Source organism: Zingiber officinale, chromosome 2A (assembly GCF_018446385.1).
Source record: "Zingiber officinale cultivar Zhangliang chromosome 2A, Zo_v1.1, whole genome shotgun sequence".
Taxonomy (NCBI): domain Eukaryota; kingdom Viridiplantae; phylum Streptophyta; class Magnoliopsida; order Zingiberales; family Zingiberaceae; genus Zingiber; species Zingiber officinale.
This window is the reverse complement of record NC_055988.1, coordinates 114893692-114906427: the sequence shown is the minus strand read 5'-3', so window position 1 is coordinate 114906427 and position 12736 is coordinate 114893692. Positions and strand designations below refer to the sequence as shown.

General features: G+C 33.8%; 1 protein-coding gene across 1 annotated transcript in view; it reads right to left on the bottom strand.

Annotated features, from left to right (window-relative positions):
* Window positions 1-11789: 11789 nt before the first annotated feature.
* Window positions 11790-12736, bottom strand: part of LOC122041977 (ATP-dependent DNA helicase MER3 homolog) — a 99287-nt gene continuing 98340 nt past the window's right edge. The window contains exon 27 of the mRNA XM_042601878.1: window positions 11790-12725. Coding sequence (XP_042457812.1) covers window positions 11992-12725 — 734 coding nt within the window. The 3' untranslated portion in view covers window positions 11790-11991. The remainder of the gene's footprint in view (window positions 12726-12736) is intronic.

The following is a 12736-nucleotide window of genomic DNA, read 5'->3' as shown; positions in this document are numbered from 1 at the left end:
TAGCTTCACTCACCAAGATTTCCCGACTGCCTGGCTTCACTCACCAGGACTTTCCGAACTGCTTGGCTTCACTCACCAGGACTTTCCGAACTGCCTAGTTTCACTCACCAGGACTTTCCAAACTGCCTGGCTTCACTCACCAGGACATTTCGAACTGCCTGGTTTCACTCACCAGGACTTTCCGAACTGCCTAACATCCCAGTTAGGACTTCCCAGTCAAGTATCCGGTCAACCTTGACCTACTTGACTCTTCTTCATCCAACCTGATCAGACCCTGATCAGTATCTCTCCGCATGGACAACTGCACCTGCATTGTCCATGTCTACATGTCTTTCTGTATTGTCAAACATCGAAACCATGACCAAGGTTTACGCTTGGTCAACTAGGTCAACCTTGACCTACTGAAAATTGCACCAACACTTTCTACCCTGCGGATGGTTAGTTTTTCTTGAATTAAACAACTTTTTAAAGCGCCTTACCATCATTACCATTTCCTCGTCGTCGAGAGAAGATTCTGACTCATGTTCGTCTCTTGCTGTCGTGAGGGCGATGTTGTGCTTCAGCTCCTTTGTACTTGCACATCTCGATTCATACACTTCAAACGTAGAAAATAATTCTTCTAAGGTAATATTTTCTAAGTCCTTAGAGATATAAAAAGCATCTACTAGTGAAATCCATTTAGTATTCCTAGGGAATGCATTTAACGCGTACCTTAGCGAATCTTAGTTACTTACCTTTTCTCCAAGATTCGATGATCCGGTGATGAACTCCTTAATTCTCGAGTGAAGATGCGCAATCGTCTCATCTTCTTCAAGTCGTAGGTTGGTCAGCTGGTTGCGAAGTAAGTCCTGTCTCGCGAGCTTGGCTTCGGGTGTCCCTTCGTGTAGCTCAAGGAACTTCTCCCAAAGCTTTTTTGCTGATTTGTAGTTGTCAATCCGGTTGACTTCTTGCGGCGGAAGGATGCTTAGCAGATGGAACTCTGCTTTGTCGTTTGCCACGTAGTCGGCCTGCTCCTTTTTCGTCCACTGGTATTTTTCCTTACCTTCCGGTACTATAAAACTGAATTCCATTATTAGAAGTAAATCGAAATCAGTTTTAAAAAATACCTGCATTCTCTTTTTCCAGCTAGCGAACTCCCCCTCAAACTTCGACGGGTATATGCTTGGTCCGGCCATCGGCTTTGCTTCGATAGGCAGTTAGTCCTCCTGAAGCGTCCTAGCTCTAATACCACTTGTTGGGGACCATTGGTGGCCGACTATCGGAGGGGTTGGATAGCCCTACACAGATATAAAAATAATACCCTTCTCGGACTTTTAAAATAACACTTGCATAAATAACTAAAGAGTGAACTTAAAAGTAAAGAGACACAGAGTTTACTTGGTTACAACCGGGGAGGTTATTAATCCAAGGAAGATGATCGCACTAAATTCTCCTTCAGGCGGAGAAGCCTATTTTACAATAGTGTAAGCACAGAAAGAAAGAAGCTAAACAAAACAATAGAAGCGCACAAGTATTGTTACAATTTCTTGTTGAATTGAAAAACTTCTAGACCAAGGCTGTATTTATAGCCTTGGTTGGGGCGCCTGGAAGGGTTCCAAGCACCTAGAGTGGGATAAAAAATTATCCCCGATGCAACGGTCAAAATCCACGTCATAGTGGATAAAAACAGGGTTCCGGGCGCCCGGAATCGCTCCAAGCGCCCCGGACTGTTTCGGGCGCCCCGAACTGGGTCGAGCTCCCCGAATGAAAAAGTCAACATTTTGTTGACTTTTCTCCAGGCCTTTATCTTCAGCTCCGCTCGCTTCAGTCCGAGTCTTTCGCTCCAGCTCCACTCACTTGGGTGATCTCAGTCATCCGGAATATGGCTCACTTGAACCCAACTTCCGGCCTTCTCGAGCAACCTTCTGCTCCGGCTTCTTGTCCCTCGGAAACGCCGCGCGCTTCCTTCTCTTCCGCCCGCGTACTCTTCCGCAGCATCTCGTCCCTCGGACGCACCGAGCCCATCGGCTCTCTCCTGTGTCGTGATTCTCGCTAGCTGCGTCTTTTGCTCGACTTCTTATGTTCCTAAGCTCCTCCACACTTAGACACAAAGTTAAAACACCACATGACCTAACCTAACTTGGTTGATCACATCAAAATAACCTTGGGGTTCTAACATGCACTAAACTTAGTGGATCTAGCTGAAGCTATCCTAGTTAAACATTAGCTAGTTAAGCCAAAACCTAATATTAAGTTCTATGGGTTGATTGCTTTTGGGAAGCTTTGTCTTAGGTACATGACTACTTTAATGATGTCCTTTGTTACTCACCACAGTCTGAAAAATTACCCTATAAACTTCTTAAGCTAAGTTTGAATCTAACAAGGGTCAAAAATCTTAATTATTCAAATCAATTTAATTAATTAATTTTAATCAAAGTAATAATTATTTCAATTAATTAAAAAATAATCAATAAGTAATGTGAAATTAATTTTCACTTAATAAATTTGAAATTAAATTTAATGAAAAATTAATTAAACATGAAATAATTAGATTTAACTTAATCCCAACTTAATAAATTTTAATCCGAACGTATTCAAATACAAAATTAATTAAATAAAAAATTATAATTCAAAAATAATTAACTAAATGGAAAATTATTTTTAACTAAAATTAAAAATTAATTTTAACTTTAAAAAATCAACATTAAATTTATATTTAATTAATTAAATAATCTGAAATTTTTAATCAATAAATCAAATCAAATTAATCAATCTTAATGACTTAATTAATTAATAATTATTATAAACAGTTTTATTCAACTAATTTAATTAATAAATTTCAAGTAATATTTAATTTGAAAGTAATCATTAATTAATTATAACTTAATTAATTTTTAACTGAAATAAATTTTAAATCAACTAATCAAGTTAATCATTAATTATTTTAAACTTAGTTAATAACTTAATCAAACTTTTTAATTCGAAATTAATTATCAACCTTAACTTAATTAATCGTAAATTAATAAAAAAAACTCTAATCAACAAATCTAATAAATCTAAAAATTCCATTTAATCCAAATTTAACTTAATCAACTTAATTCAAAAATTAATTAAATTAATTCAAAATTAATCAATCAATCAATCCAAATTTAATTAACTTAATTAGCATAAATAATTAATTCAACTAATTATTTCAAAATTATTAATTAACATGAGTTCATAAAACTAACTAAGAATCTAGTACATCACTCTAAGACAAAACATAAAGAAGCTGAACATCATTTTGTTAGAGATCATGTTACAAAAGTAAATATTGAACTCAATTATATTGAATCTAAATTAAACATAGTTGATATATTTACTAAACCTTGATCTGAATCTAAATTTAGTAATCTAAGACTGAAATTAGGAATGCGTTTTGTAAAATAGGTTTTATTAGAATGCAACAATTACTTATATTTTTTTTAAACTTATGTTTTTCCAAAACTTATATTTTTTTAAAAAAAAAATAACTTATGTTTTATCAAAACTTAGCATTTATTTGAATGGAATTAGCCTAGGTCATATAGCATGAACCGATAGTTATAGGCAGCCAATATCTCATAACTACATTAGGATTCCTTGCTTGTATATTATGATATTTAGAATGGAGTGAGATGCTTAGGTTCAAGCCTGAATTTCAATTACTTCTATCAGCGCATCGATATAAATCTAGGCTAAAAATAAAATATTGATCAACTTGAGTGAACCTTCTTAGTTAAAAACTAGCTGGAACCTAATGCTCAACTTGATTAACTTAGTCGTATCTTATGATAATTGGCTAATAACTAAAGTTAAACATTTCAAAATAAGGAAAATTTTCAAGATGTTTTTATGTTTTAAATATTTTTAAAATCTATGCATATCATAGATACATGCTTGGACCTTAGGATTCTATCTATTTTTCTAAGAAGAAAATGCTAAGTTAAAGGGGAGCAATTTCTTCTTTTAAAAAAATTATTTTTGAAAATCTTTTCATTTTAAAAAATCTATTTCTATAAAATTTCTTTTTCAAAAGTTTTTTTTTATTTGTTTTTGAAAAATATTTCCTCCTTGAAAAAATTATTTTCCTAAAAATTTCTTTTCTTTTACATTTTCACTTTGAAAATTCTTTCTTTTTGAAAATATTTTAACCATTTTGAAAAATGTATTACTTAGAAAATAATTTTGAAAATTATTTATACCTTAGAAAATGAAAAATAGTCTTACCTTAAAAAATATTTTGAAAATTACTTTAAAAAATATTTTTGAATATCGTTCTTCAATTTTGAAAAATATGTTTTTCAAAATGCATTTGTATCTTAAGAATTCTTTTTTTTTTTTTGGAAATACATTTGTATCTTAAAATTATTCTTGAAAATGCATTATTACCTTAGAAAATATTTTTGAAAAATGCATTATGATCTCTAAAATATTCTTGAAAAAAATGCATTTTTGTCTTAAAAATATTTTTAATGCATTAATGACTTGAAAATTTACAATGACCCTTTTTTATGTAAGGGAGAGAAGTGGGGTTAAAAGTTAAGTGTTAAAAAAAATTTTGGTATCCTTAAAAAACCTCAGAATTGTTAAACACAAAGGGAGTTGTTTCAAATATATTATTTTAATTTAACTTTGAACTAGATTATCAAATATCAAAAAAGGAGAAATTGTTGGTACATGGAGCGAACCTAATTTTAATGTTGTCAAAAGTTCAAGTTAAATCTTATTGTAATATAATAGATTGATCAAGTGTGCAGGATGCTCAACTTAAAAAGTCTTAATCGGTCAACTAAACGAGATACTAGGCAATAGAAGTCTTGGTAGATCATGGAAACTAGATAAGAACCTCAGATGGGTTAAGTGGACCAGACATCTAGCAAGATGGATTCGATAGGTCAGAGAGGACCATATACCAAATCGAAAGGAAGCCCTGACAACCCCATCAAATGTTGAGCAAATGAAGTCCAAATAAGTCTAAAGAACCAGATATTTGGTGGGTGAGTTGAGGAAAGCTCTTAGAGTGGAGTGGTAGGATCAAGTTCCAGTCAGAACTAACCTTAGGTGATGATCTGACTGAAGAAACCAACGGAGATTTCTAGGTCAAGATTAGACAGTTCTTACTGTCTAACTCATTCATGCATAATATCATCTATTATATAACTCTATTTTGCAAGATCATTTTTAATATTCTATGCTAACTTTGTTTTACAAAAAAATAAAGGTTTGGGATGACTGAGGGTTCGGTCGACTGAACACAGAGGGTTCGGTCGACTGAACACAGAGGTTCACTTTTGAAGGTATGACTCATTATTCATACTAAACTCGTAGGGTGACTGCTAGTGGTGGTGTTGGCTATGCAGTTCAAGGTTGAGCAGAAATGGTTGCACAATCACCTTCTCCATTTGGTTAAATAACACCACTGGATGGAACATAGATAGCCAATCTAGAAGGCCATCCAATGCAATCATCCCCATCAGGGCGTGAGGTTGAAGAGACTAGGCAAGTGATCGATAAAGCTAAGGTTGAGAAGGTGGTTGCCCAAATGGCGAAGGAGGAAGCCGAAGTTGGAATGGAGAAGTATCATAAAAGAGCCAAGACACACTCTAAGAGGGCCCATGAGATGGTGCATGAGCTAACACAGGCCCAAGTCACTGTACAAGATTCAAATAAGTCAGCCAAATAGGCCCGGGAGGAGCTAATTCAAGCCTAATATAAACTAGCTGCATAGATATCATAAAGAAGAACAATGTCTGGTCTAATTCTTGATGGCTCTTAGTGATGACTTTGAAGGATTGCGTCGAACAATTTTACATTGTAGTCCTATCCCTTCCACTGATTCAATAGTACATGAATTGCTAACTAAGGAGATTCGTCTTAAGTCTCAGGTTAATAAGAGGACTATTGCACTATCTACGCCATCTATTTTTGCAACACCACAACGGTCTATGCCGCATAATCAAAGTAGGTCAACTTCGAAAGTTTCTAGTGATGAGTGTGCTTATTTCAAAGAAAAAGGACATTGAAAGTCTCAGTGTCCATTATTGTTGAATAAAGGTAAACTACTGTAGCAGCAAAAATGATCATCACAAAAGCAATATCAGCAGCAACGACCTCAACAACCACCATTGCTACATCAGAATGCATCATGAAAATCTGATAATCAACTACAACAGTTGTCGAATAGACTATCTCAGTCTAGTAATGCAGTGGTCGCCCCCTCTTTAGATCCGCATATGCTTGAGTTGTTTCAACAGTTCCTTGCCTCACAGCCCTCTATCATGTCTGCTACTTCTTATATAAGTTTGTCATCCTCTAATATATCTTCCTCTTTATGGATCTTAGATTTTGGAGCCTCTCATCGTGTCACCTAGCTTGTCATCTTTTATCTCCTTATCTTCCAATTCATCTTTATCAGTTATAACTGCTGATGGTACTCCGATGTCGTTATTAGGTGTTGATTTTATTATTACAACTTACTTGTCTCTTCCTGATGTTTATTATATACCTAGTCTTACACTTAATATTATGTCTGTTAGTTAATTGTCTGAGTCTAAATATTCAATATCTTTTTCTTCATCCAATTATTATGTGCAGGACCCACAATCTCAGAAGGTGATTGGGATAAGCTATAGGCAAGGGGACTCTATGTCTTGAATAAGCTTCAAGTACCAGAAGTTGCAGCTTCTAGTGTCGATTTGTCATCTTTTCGATTGAGTTAATTTGTTCTTCTTCTGATTTTTATTTGTGGCATACTCATCTAGGTCATGTTTCAGCATCTCATTTATAATTCTTAGCTTCGTCTGGAGTATTAGGAACTTTAAAATGTCATGATATTTCTGATTGTAGTGGTTATAAATTGATAAAATTTTCTACTTTATCTTTCAATAAAAGTCTATCTTTTTCTCCTCATCCTTTTGATCTTGTTCATTTTGCTGTGTGGGAGACTTCTCCTATTACTACAAAAGGGGATCAAGATATTATGTTTATTTTATTGATAATTGCACTCATTATACTTGGGTTTATTTATAAAATATAAATATGATTATCTTACTATCTTTAATAACTTTAAAATTCTTGTCAAAACTCAACATTCAACGGTTATCAAGTGTTTTTATTATGATTTGGAGGTGAGTACACTTTCAATATTTTTTCTCATTTACTTGCATCAAAAGGTACTATACATCAAATCTCATGTCGAGAAACACCTGAATAGAATGGGGTTGCAGAAAGATAAGATAGACATTTTGTTGAGACAACCCGTTCATTCTTATTGTCTGAAGATGTTCCTAGTTTTTTTTTGGAGAAGCAATTATTACTGCTACTCATATAATTAATAAGATTCCAACTTCTCACAATTCAGGTTTGTCTCCTTTTCAAAAACTATATGGTTGTGTTCCAGATTATTCCTCTTTACGTGTTTTTGTTTGTACCTATTTTGTTCTCTGACCACGCGTTGAGTGTGATAAGTTGTTCTCTAAGTCTACTATGTGTGTCTTCCTTGGTCATGGTGTTGGTCAAAAGGGATATCGTTGTTTTAATCCAATTAGTAAAAAAATTATATGTCTCTCGTCATGTTGTGTTTCTTGAGCATATTCCTTTCTTCTCCATACCTCTTCTACCACAAGACATAACTCATACAGATCTTATTCGCATTGATCCCTTCAGTACCAACACTGACAAAACCTCCCCCATGGATACTCTTCCATGTGACAGCTTCACTGAATCTGGTATTCTCAAGACATCTCCTCCACCTCCCCCTCCTACGACTGTTCCATCACCTCGTGAGATTGCGGACAATCCTATTCATCGGTCTACACATCCTCATAAGTCTACTAAACTATCTAATTTTACTTATTCTTGTTATTCTACTTCCTTTGCTTCTTTTGTTGCCTCTGTTCATCATCATTTTGAGTCTTTGTCCTATAGAGAAGCTGCTGGTAACCCTCTTTGGCAGAATGCTATGGATGAGGAATTAACTACTCTGCACCACAATCATACTTGAGATTTGGTACCTCTGTCACCAGGGAAATACGCCATTGGTTCTCGTTGGATCTATAACATCAAAACTAAATCTGATGGTTCTGTCGAATGGTACAAAGTTTATCTTGTTAATAAAAACTACTCTCAGGAGTATGACATGGATTATGAGGGAACTTTTGCCTCTGTTGCTAAAATGACCACTGTTTATATGTTAATTGTTGTTGTCTCTGTTCGTTAATGAAAAATATCTCATATAGATGTCAAGAATGCTTTATTGAATGGTGGTCTTCAAGAAGAAGTGTATATGGTGCCTCCTCCTAGAGTTGCTCACTAATTTGGTGAAGTTTGCAGGCTTCGCAAAGCTCTCTATGGACTCAAACAAGCACCACATGCTTGGTTTAGGAAGTTCTCTATGGTGATTACCTCACTTGATTTTCATCCCAGTAATCATGATTCAGCTTTATTTGTCAAGTGTACGTGTGCAGGTCATATACTTTTATCTTTATATGTGGATGGCATAATAATTACTGGTAATGATTTTGATGGAATTGAGTCTTTAAAGTTTGATTTAGCTCATTGTTTCACTATAAAAGACTTAGGTTTACTACTCTATTTTCTGGGAATCGAGATCGTCTCTTCACCTAAAGGCTATCTCTTGTCTCAATCAAAGTACATAGCTAATCTATTTGAGCATGCACGTCTCAACAACAGGATAGTTGATATTCCCCTTGAGACTAATGCTCGGTATTCTCCATCAGATGGTTCTCCTTTGCCAAATCCTAACCTCTACCGTACAGTTGTGGGAAGCTTGGTTTATTTCATTGTGACTCGTCTTGATATCGCATATATTGTATATGTGATTAGTCAGTTTGTCACTACACCGACTACAATTTATTGGGTTGTTGTTCTTAGCATTCTTCGGTATCTTTGGGGAACTCGGTTTCAAAGTCTCTTATTCCCTTTTACTTCCTCGTTAGAGCTCTGTGCATACGGCGGGCGACCTTACGGATCGTAAGTCAACCATCGACTTCTGTACTTTTCTTGGAGATTCTCTTATCTCTTGGAAAAGTAAAAAAGTAAGATGTTATTTCCATATTCTCCACAGAAGCTGAGTATCGTGTCATCGCTACCACCACTTGTGAGATTGTTTGGCTATATTGGTTGCTTACATATATGAGAATTTTTCTTCAGAAATCTACTACTCTTCATTGTGATAATTAGAGTGTCATTCAGATTATATGCAATACAATTTTTCATGAAAGAATGAAGTATATTGAGATAGATTGTCATTTCACTCGTCATCATCTACAGCTTAGCATTATCACACTACCTTTTGTTCCTTCCTCACTGTAGATAGCTGATATGTTTACCAAGGCTCATTTCGCTTCGTGCTTCCAGCTTTTGTCTGGCAAACTCTCAATACTTCTGGTTGTAGTATGGTGAGTTTGAGGGAGATGTTAGATTATATAAATTTATTAGAATTATTTGTTTATAGCCTTTAAGATAATTTAGTCTTTTACCTTTTAAATTTAGGATTTAGGTTTTTTTGTAACTAACTATATAAAACTTTATACTCTTTATTTCTAAATTACTTTTTTGGATTCATCAAATCAAGATAACTACTTTTTCCTTGGCGTCAATTTCTACACCAAAGACTATAAAAAACCCAAAAAGCCCCCTAAACAAGGGAAGTGACAGGGAACCGAAGGAGCCCCGTCCAAGGAGCCGTTGAAGTCATCCATCCACCTTGGGAGCATGGAGATCCTTTCGAAGACATTGGCAACCTTCCCTTCCCTCCCTAGAGATCTTTTTCTTTTCTCTTTCCCTTCCTTTGCCTTTCCCCTGGGATTTTTTTCCCTTTAAATTCTTTCCCTCTCCTTTCGATCGTTGAGAGTAAACAGAACTTAATCTTAGTATCATCAATAAAGTCTTATCAAATAAATAAAAACAAAAAAATTAATTTTAAGAACAAATTTCTTAATCTTGTTTAGTAAAGAGGGTTAGATATACAACAAAAAATCATAATAATTTTAAGGTCAAACAATATTAATATTTTATAAAATTCAATGTAATCCCTTTTTTTTTATCACATTTAATATAATATTCATAAATCATGTTAAAATTTAAGGGGCAAAAGTTAAAAGAGAACCTCATTACTGAATTCTCAAAGGGCTGTCTTTGATTTTTTATCAAAAAGTATTATGTTCCCTTGTAAAATGATACACTGTCCTCTTCTCATTATTATCAAGTCACTCTTTTTCTCTGTCTTATCCTTTTTTTCGATCTAAATCCTAAAATGGTCGGCTGCGTTATAATAGTTATGAAATTATAATTGCTACAAAGATGTAACAGTTACGATTTCATAGTTGTTTCAACATAAGAAAAAAAACATAAAATTATTTGAAGTCTCTGAAAAAACTTTAAACAATATTTTTTTAGCCTGAAACTGAGTTATTATGGGTTTTACCCATAATTAGTTGTAAAACTCTGAATAAGCTTCAATTTGATATATTGTACATCTCATGATTCAATCCAAGTCAAAAGTTATGTTCTCTCAAAATTTTAGATTTAATATTCACGTTCTAGTAGTTACGGTTTCGTAGCCGCTACAACTGTGTAGCAGCTCCGAAATCATAACTGATACAACTGCATGGCAGCTCATTTATAATAGTTATGAAACCATAGCTGTTAAAATTGTGTAGCGGCTACGGTTTTATATCTGCTAAATATGAATATTAAATTCTAAACTTTGATAAATCATAACTTTTGACTCGGGTTGAATCACGGGACGTAAAATATATCAAATCAAAGATCATTCAAAGATCTACAATTAGTTACGACATGAAATCCAAAATGGCCCAATTTTAAACTTAAAAATATTATTTAAAATCTTTTGGAGACTCTGAATAATTTGTCTTAAAAACAAATCATTTTGTAGTTGTAATAACTGTGAAACAATTATGATTTCGTAGTTGCTATAAATATGTAGCAAATACGATTTCATAATTGTTATAATACGCTCAACTAGTTTAAAATTTAGATGGAAAAAAAAAAGAGAGAAAATATATGACATGATAATAATGAGAATAATACTGGAGGATAAAAGGATAATTATATAATTTTACAAGTGAGCGTGCTGTTAGAGAGCTACCTGCATTTGCATAAAACTACCAATTCAGCATAATACATACCAGGATGCCAATTATTAGATTTTATAGAGTTGATGGGTTTGAGGATGAAAAAATTATAATCCACATAAACATCAACATATACACTACTAATATGGCATAATATCATTATTTTTTTAACAGCTGTTGATACAAACTATAGATATTAAATTTTGATATAATTTATTAATATTAAAATAAATTTAAAATAAAAATATGTTAGATATTAAAAAAATATCTCAATTTATTTTAAACCAATAAAACCTTTTGCAAAATATGTAAATGTTTTATGATTTCCAATTGGCGTATCAGAGTTAAATAATAAAATAAAATAATTTTAAAAAACTCCTATTTGCTCCTCGTCGATGTTTTTATTTGATATTAGAAGACATTATGCAAATAAAATAAACTCCATGAACATTTACTTTAGAAGTCAATTTTATAATAGAACTATGAAATCCTAAATTAATTCCAATTATAAATTAGAGGTAGAGTAACAACAACTCTAAGGAACATTTTGCACATCAAAATGAATTTCTAGTTTTGAATAGTTTCGTTTAAAGCTTATTTTGCTAATAGAATAAACTATGAATAAACAATATATGACACTTTCAATTAAAAAAAAAAAACAGAAATCCATTGAACTTGAATGTAATTCCTCAGAAATACAAGAAGCATGAGTTCACAACGTCAAATGTGAAGACGACATAGTGATGTACAGAAAGGGTTGCTTTTCCGACCATGCAAATCTGGACTAAGAACTAGTGTAAATCGGCGTGGAAATCTACAAATTACAGGGAACAAGATTGGCAACGAGCTGTTTCTATTATAGAACTTTACCAAATTAAAGAAAGGAAAAAACACTCTTAAATCCAAGGAAAGATTCATCGCTCTGGTTACCGAGCACACTAGACAAGGAATGTTGTGAAAATTCTGTCCTATCTGAAGTTGAGTTCAATTCATCGAAGAGTGATATTTTGCAGCCAATACTCTGGACTTGTTTCAGGGAATCACTCCAGGAAGGCTTCTTGCAGCCAGATTGAAGATAATTCGTAGGAAATTCCTCATATACCTCTGACTTTAGTACACTGCTGGAAATACGAGTGCTCTTGATTGGAATTTTTTCTCTCTCTGTTAGGAAACTGCTTGGGCTGCTCATTTTCTTGAAGTCTTCAATAGGCTCAGAATCTATGAGGATTACATCTGAATGGGTTTCAATCTCAAAACCTCCCATTTCAGATGAGTTTCCTCTTTTCAGAAGTGAGGGATAGCAAGCTATACTTGCCTTCACTGGCTCTGTTGGCTCTGTTGGCTCTGTTGAAGAGCTTACTTTCTTGAAGGCGTCTGTAGGTTCAGAATCTATGACGATTATGTTGCCTAAATAATCTCCATCCCTCTGATAAGCTAGGTTCTTGGGTGTTTCTGCTATTCTCAGAAGCAAAGGTTGATGAGAATAGTCCATCATAGTCGATGTCAAGCTAATTGGAAAGGTTTTCGATTTCTTGCGGATGTGATCAAATATCATTTCTTTTGAGTTTGTTTTGCACTCAGTTTGTTGAGGTTCAGGAGTTGAGATATCTAAAAATGCA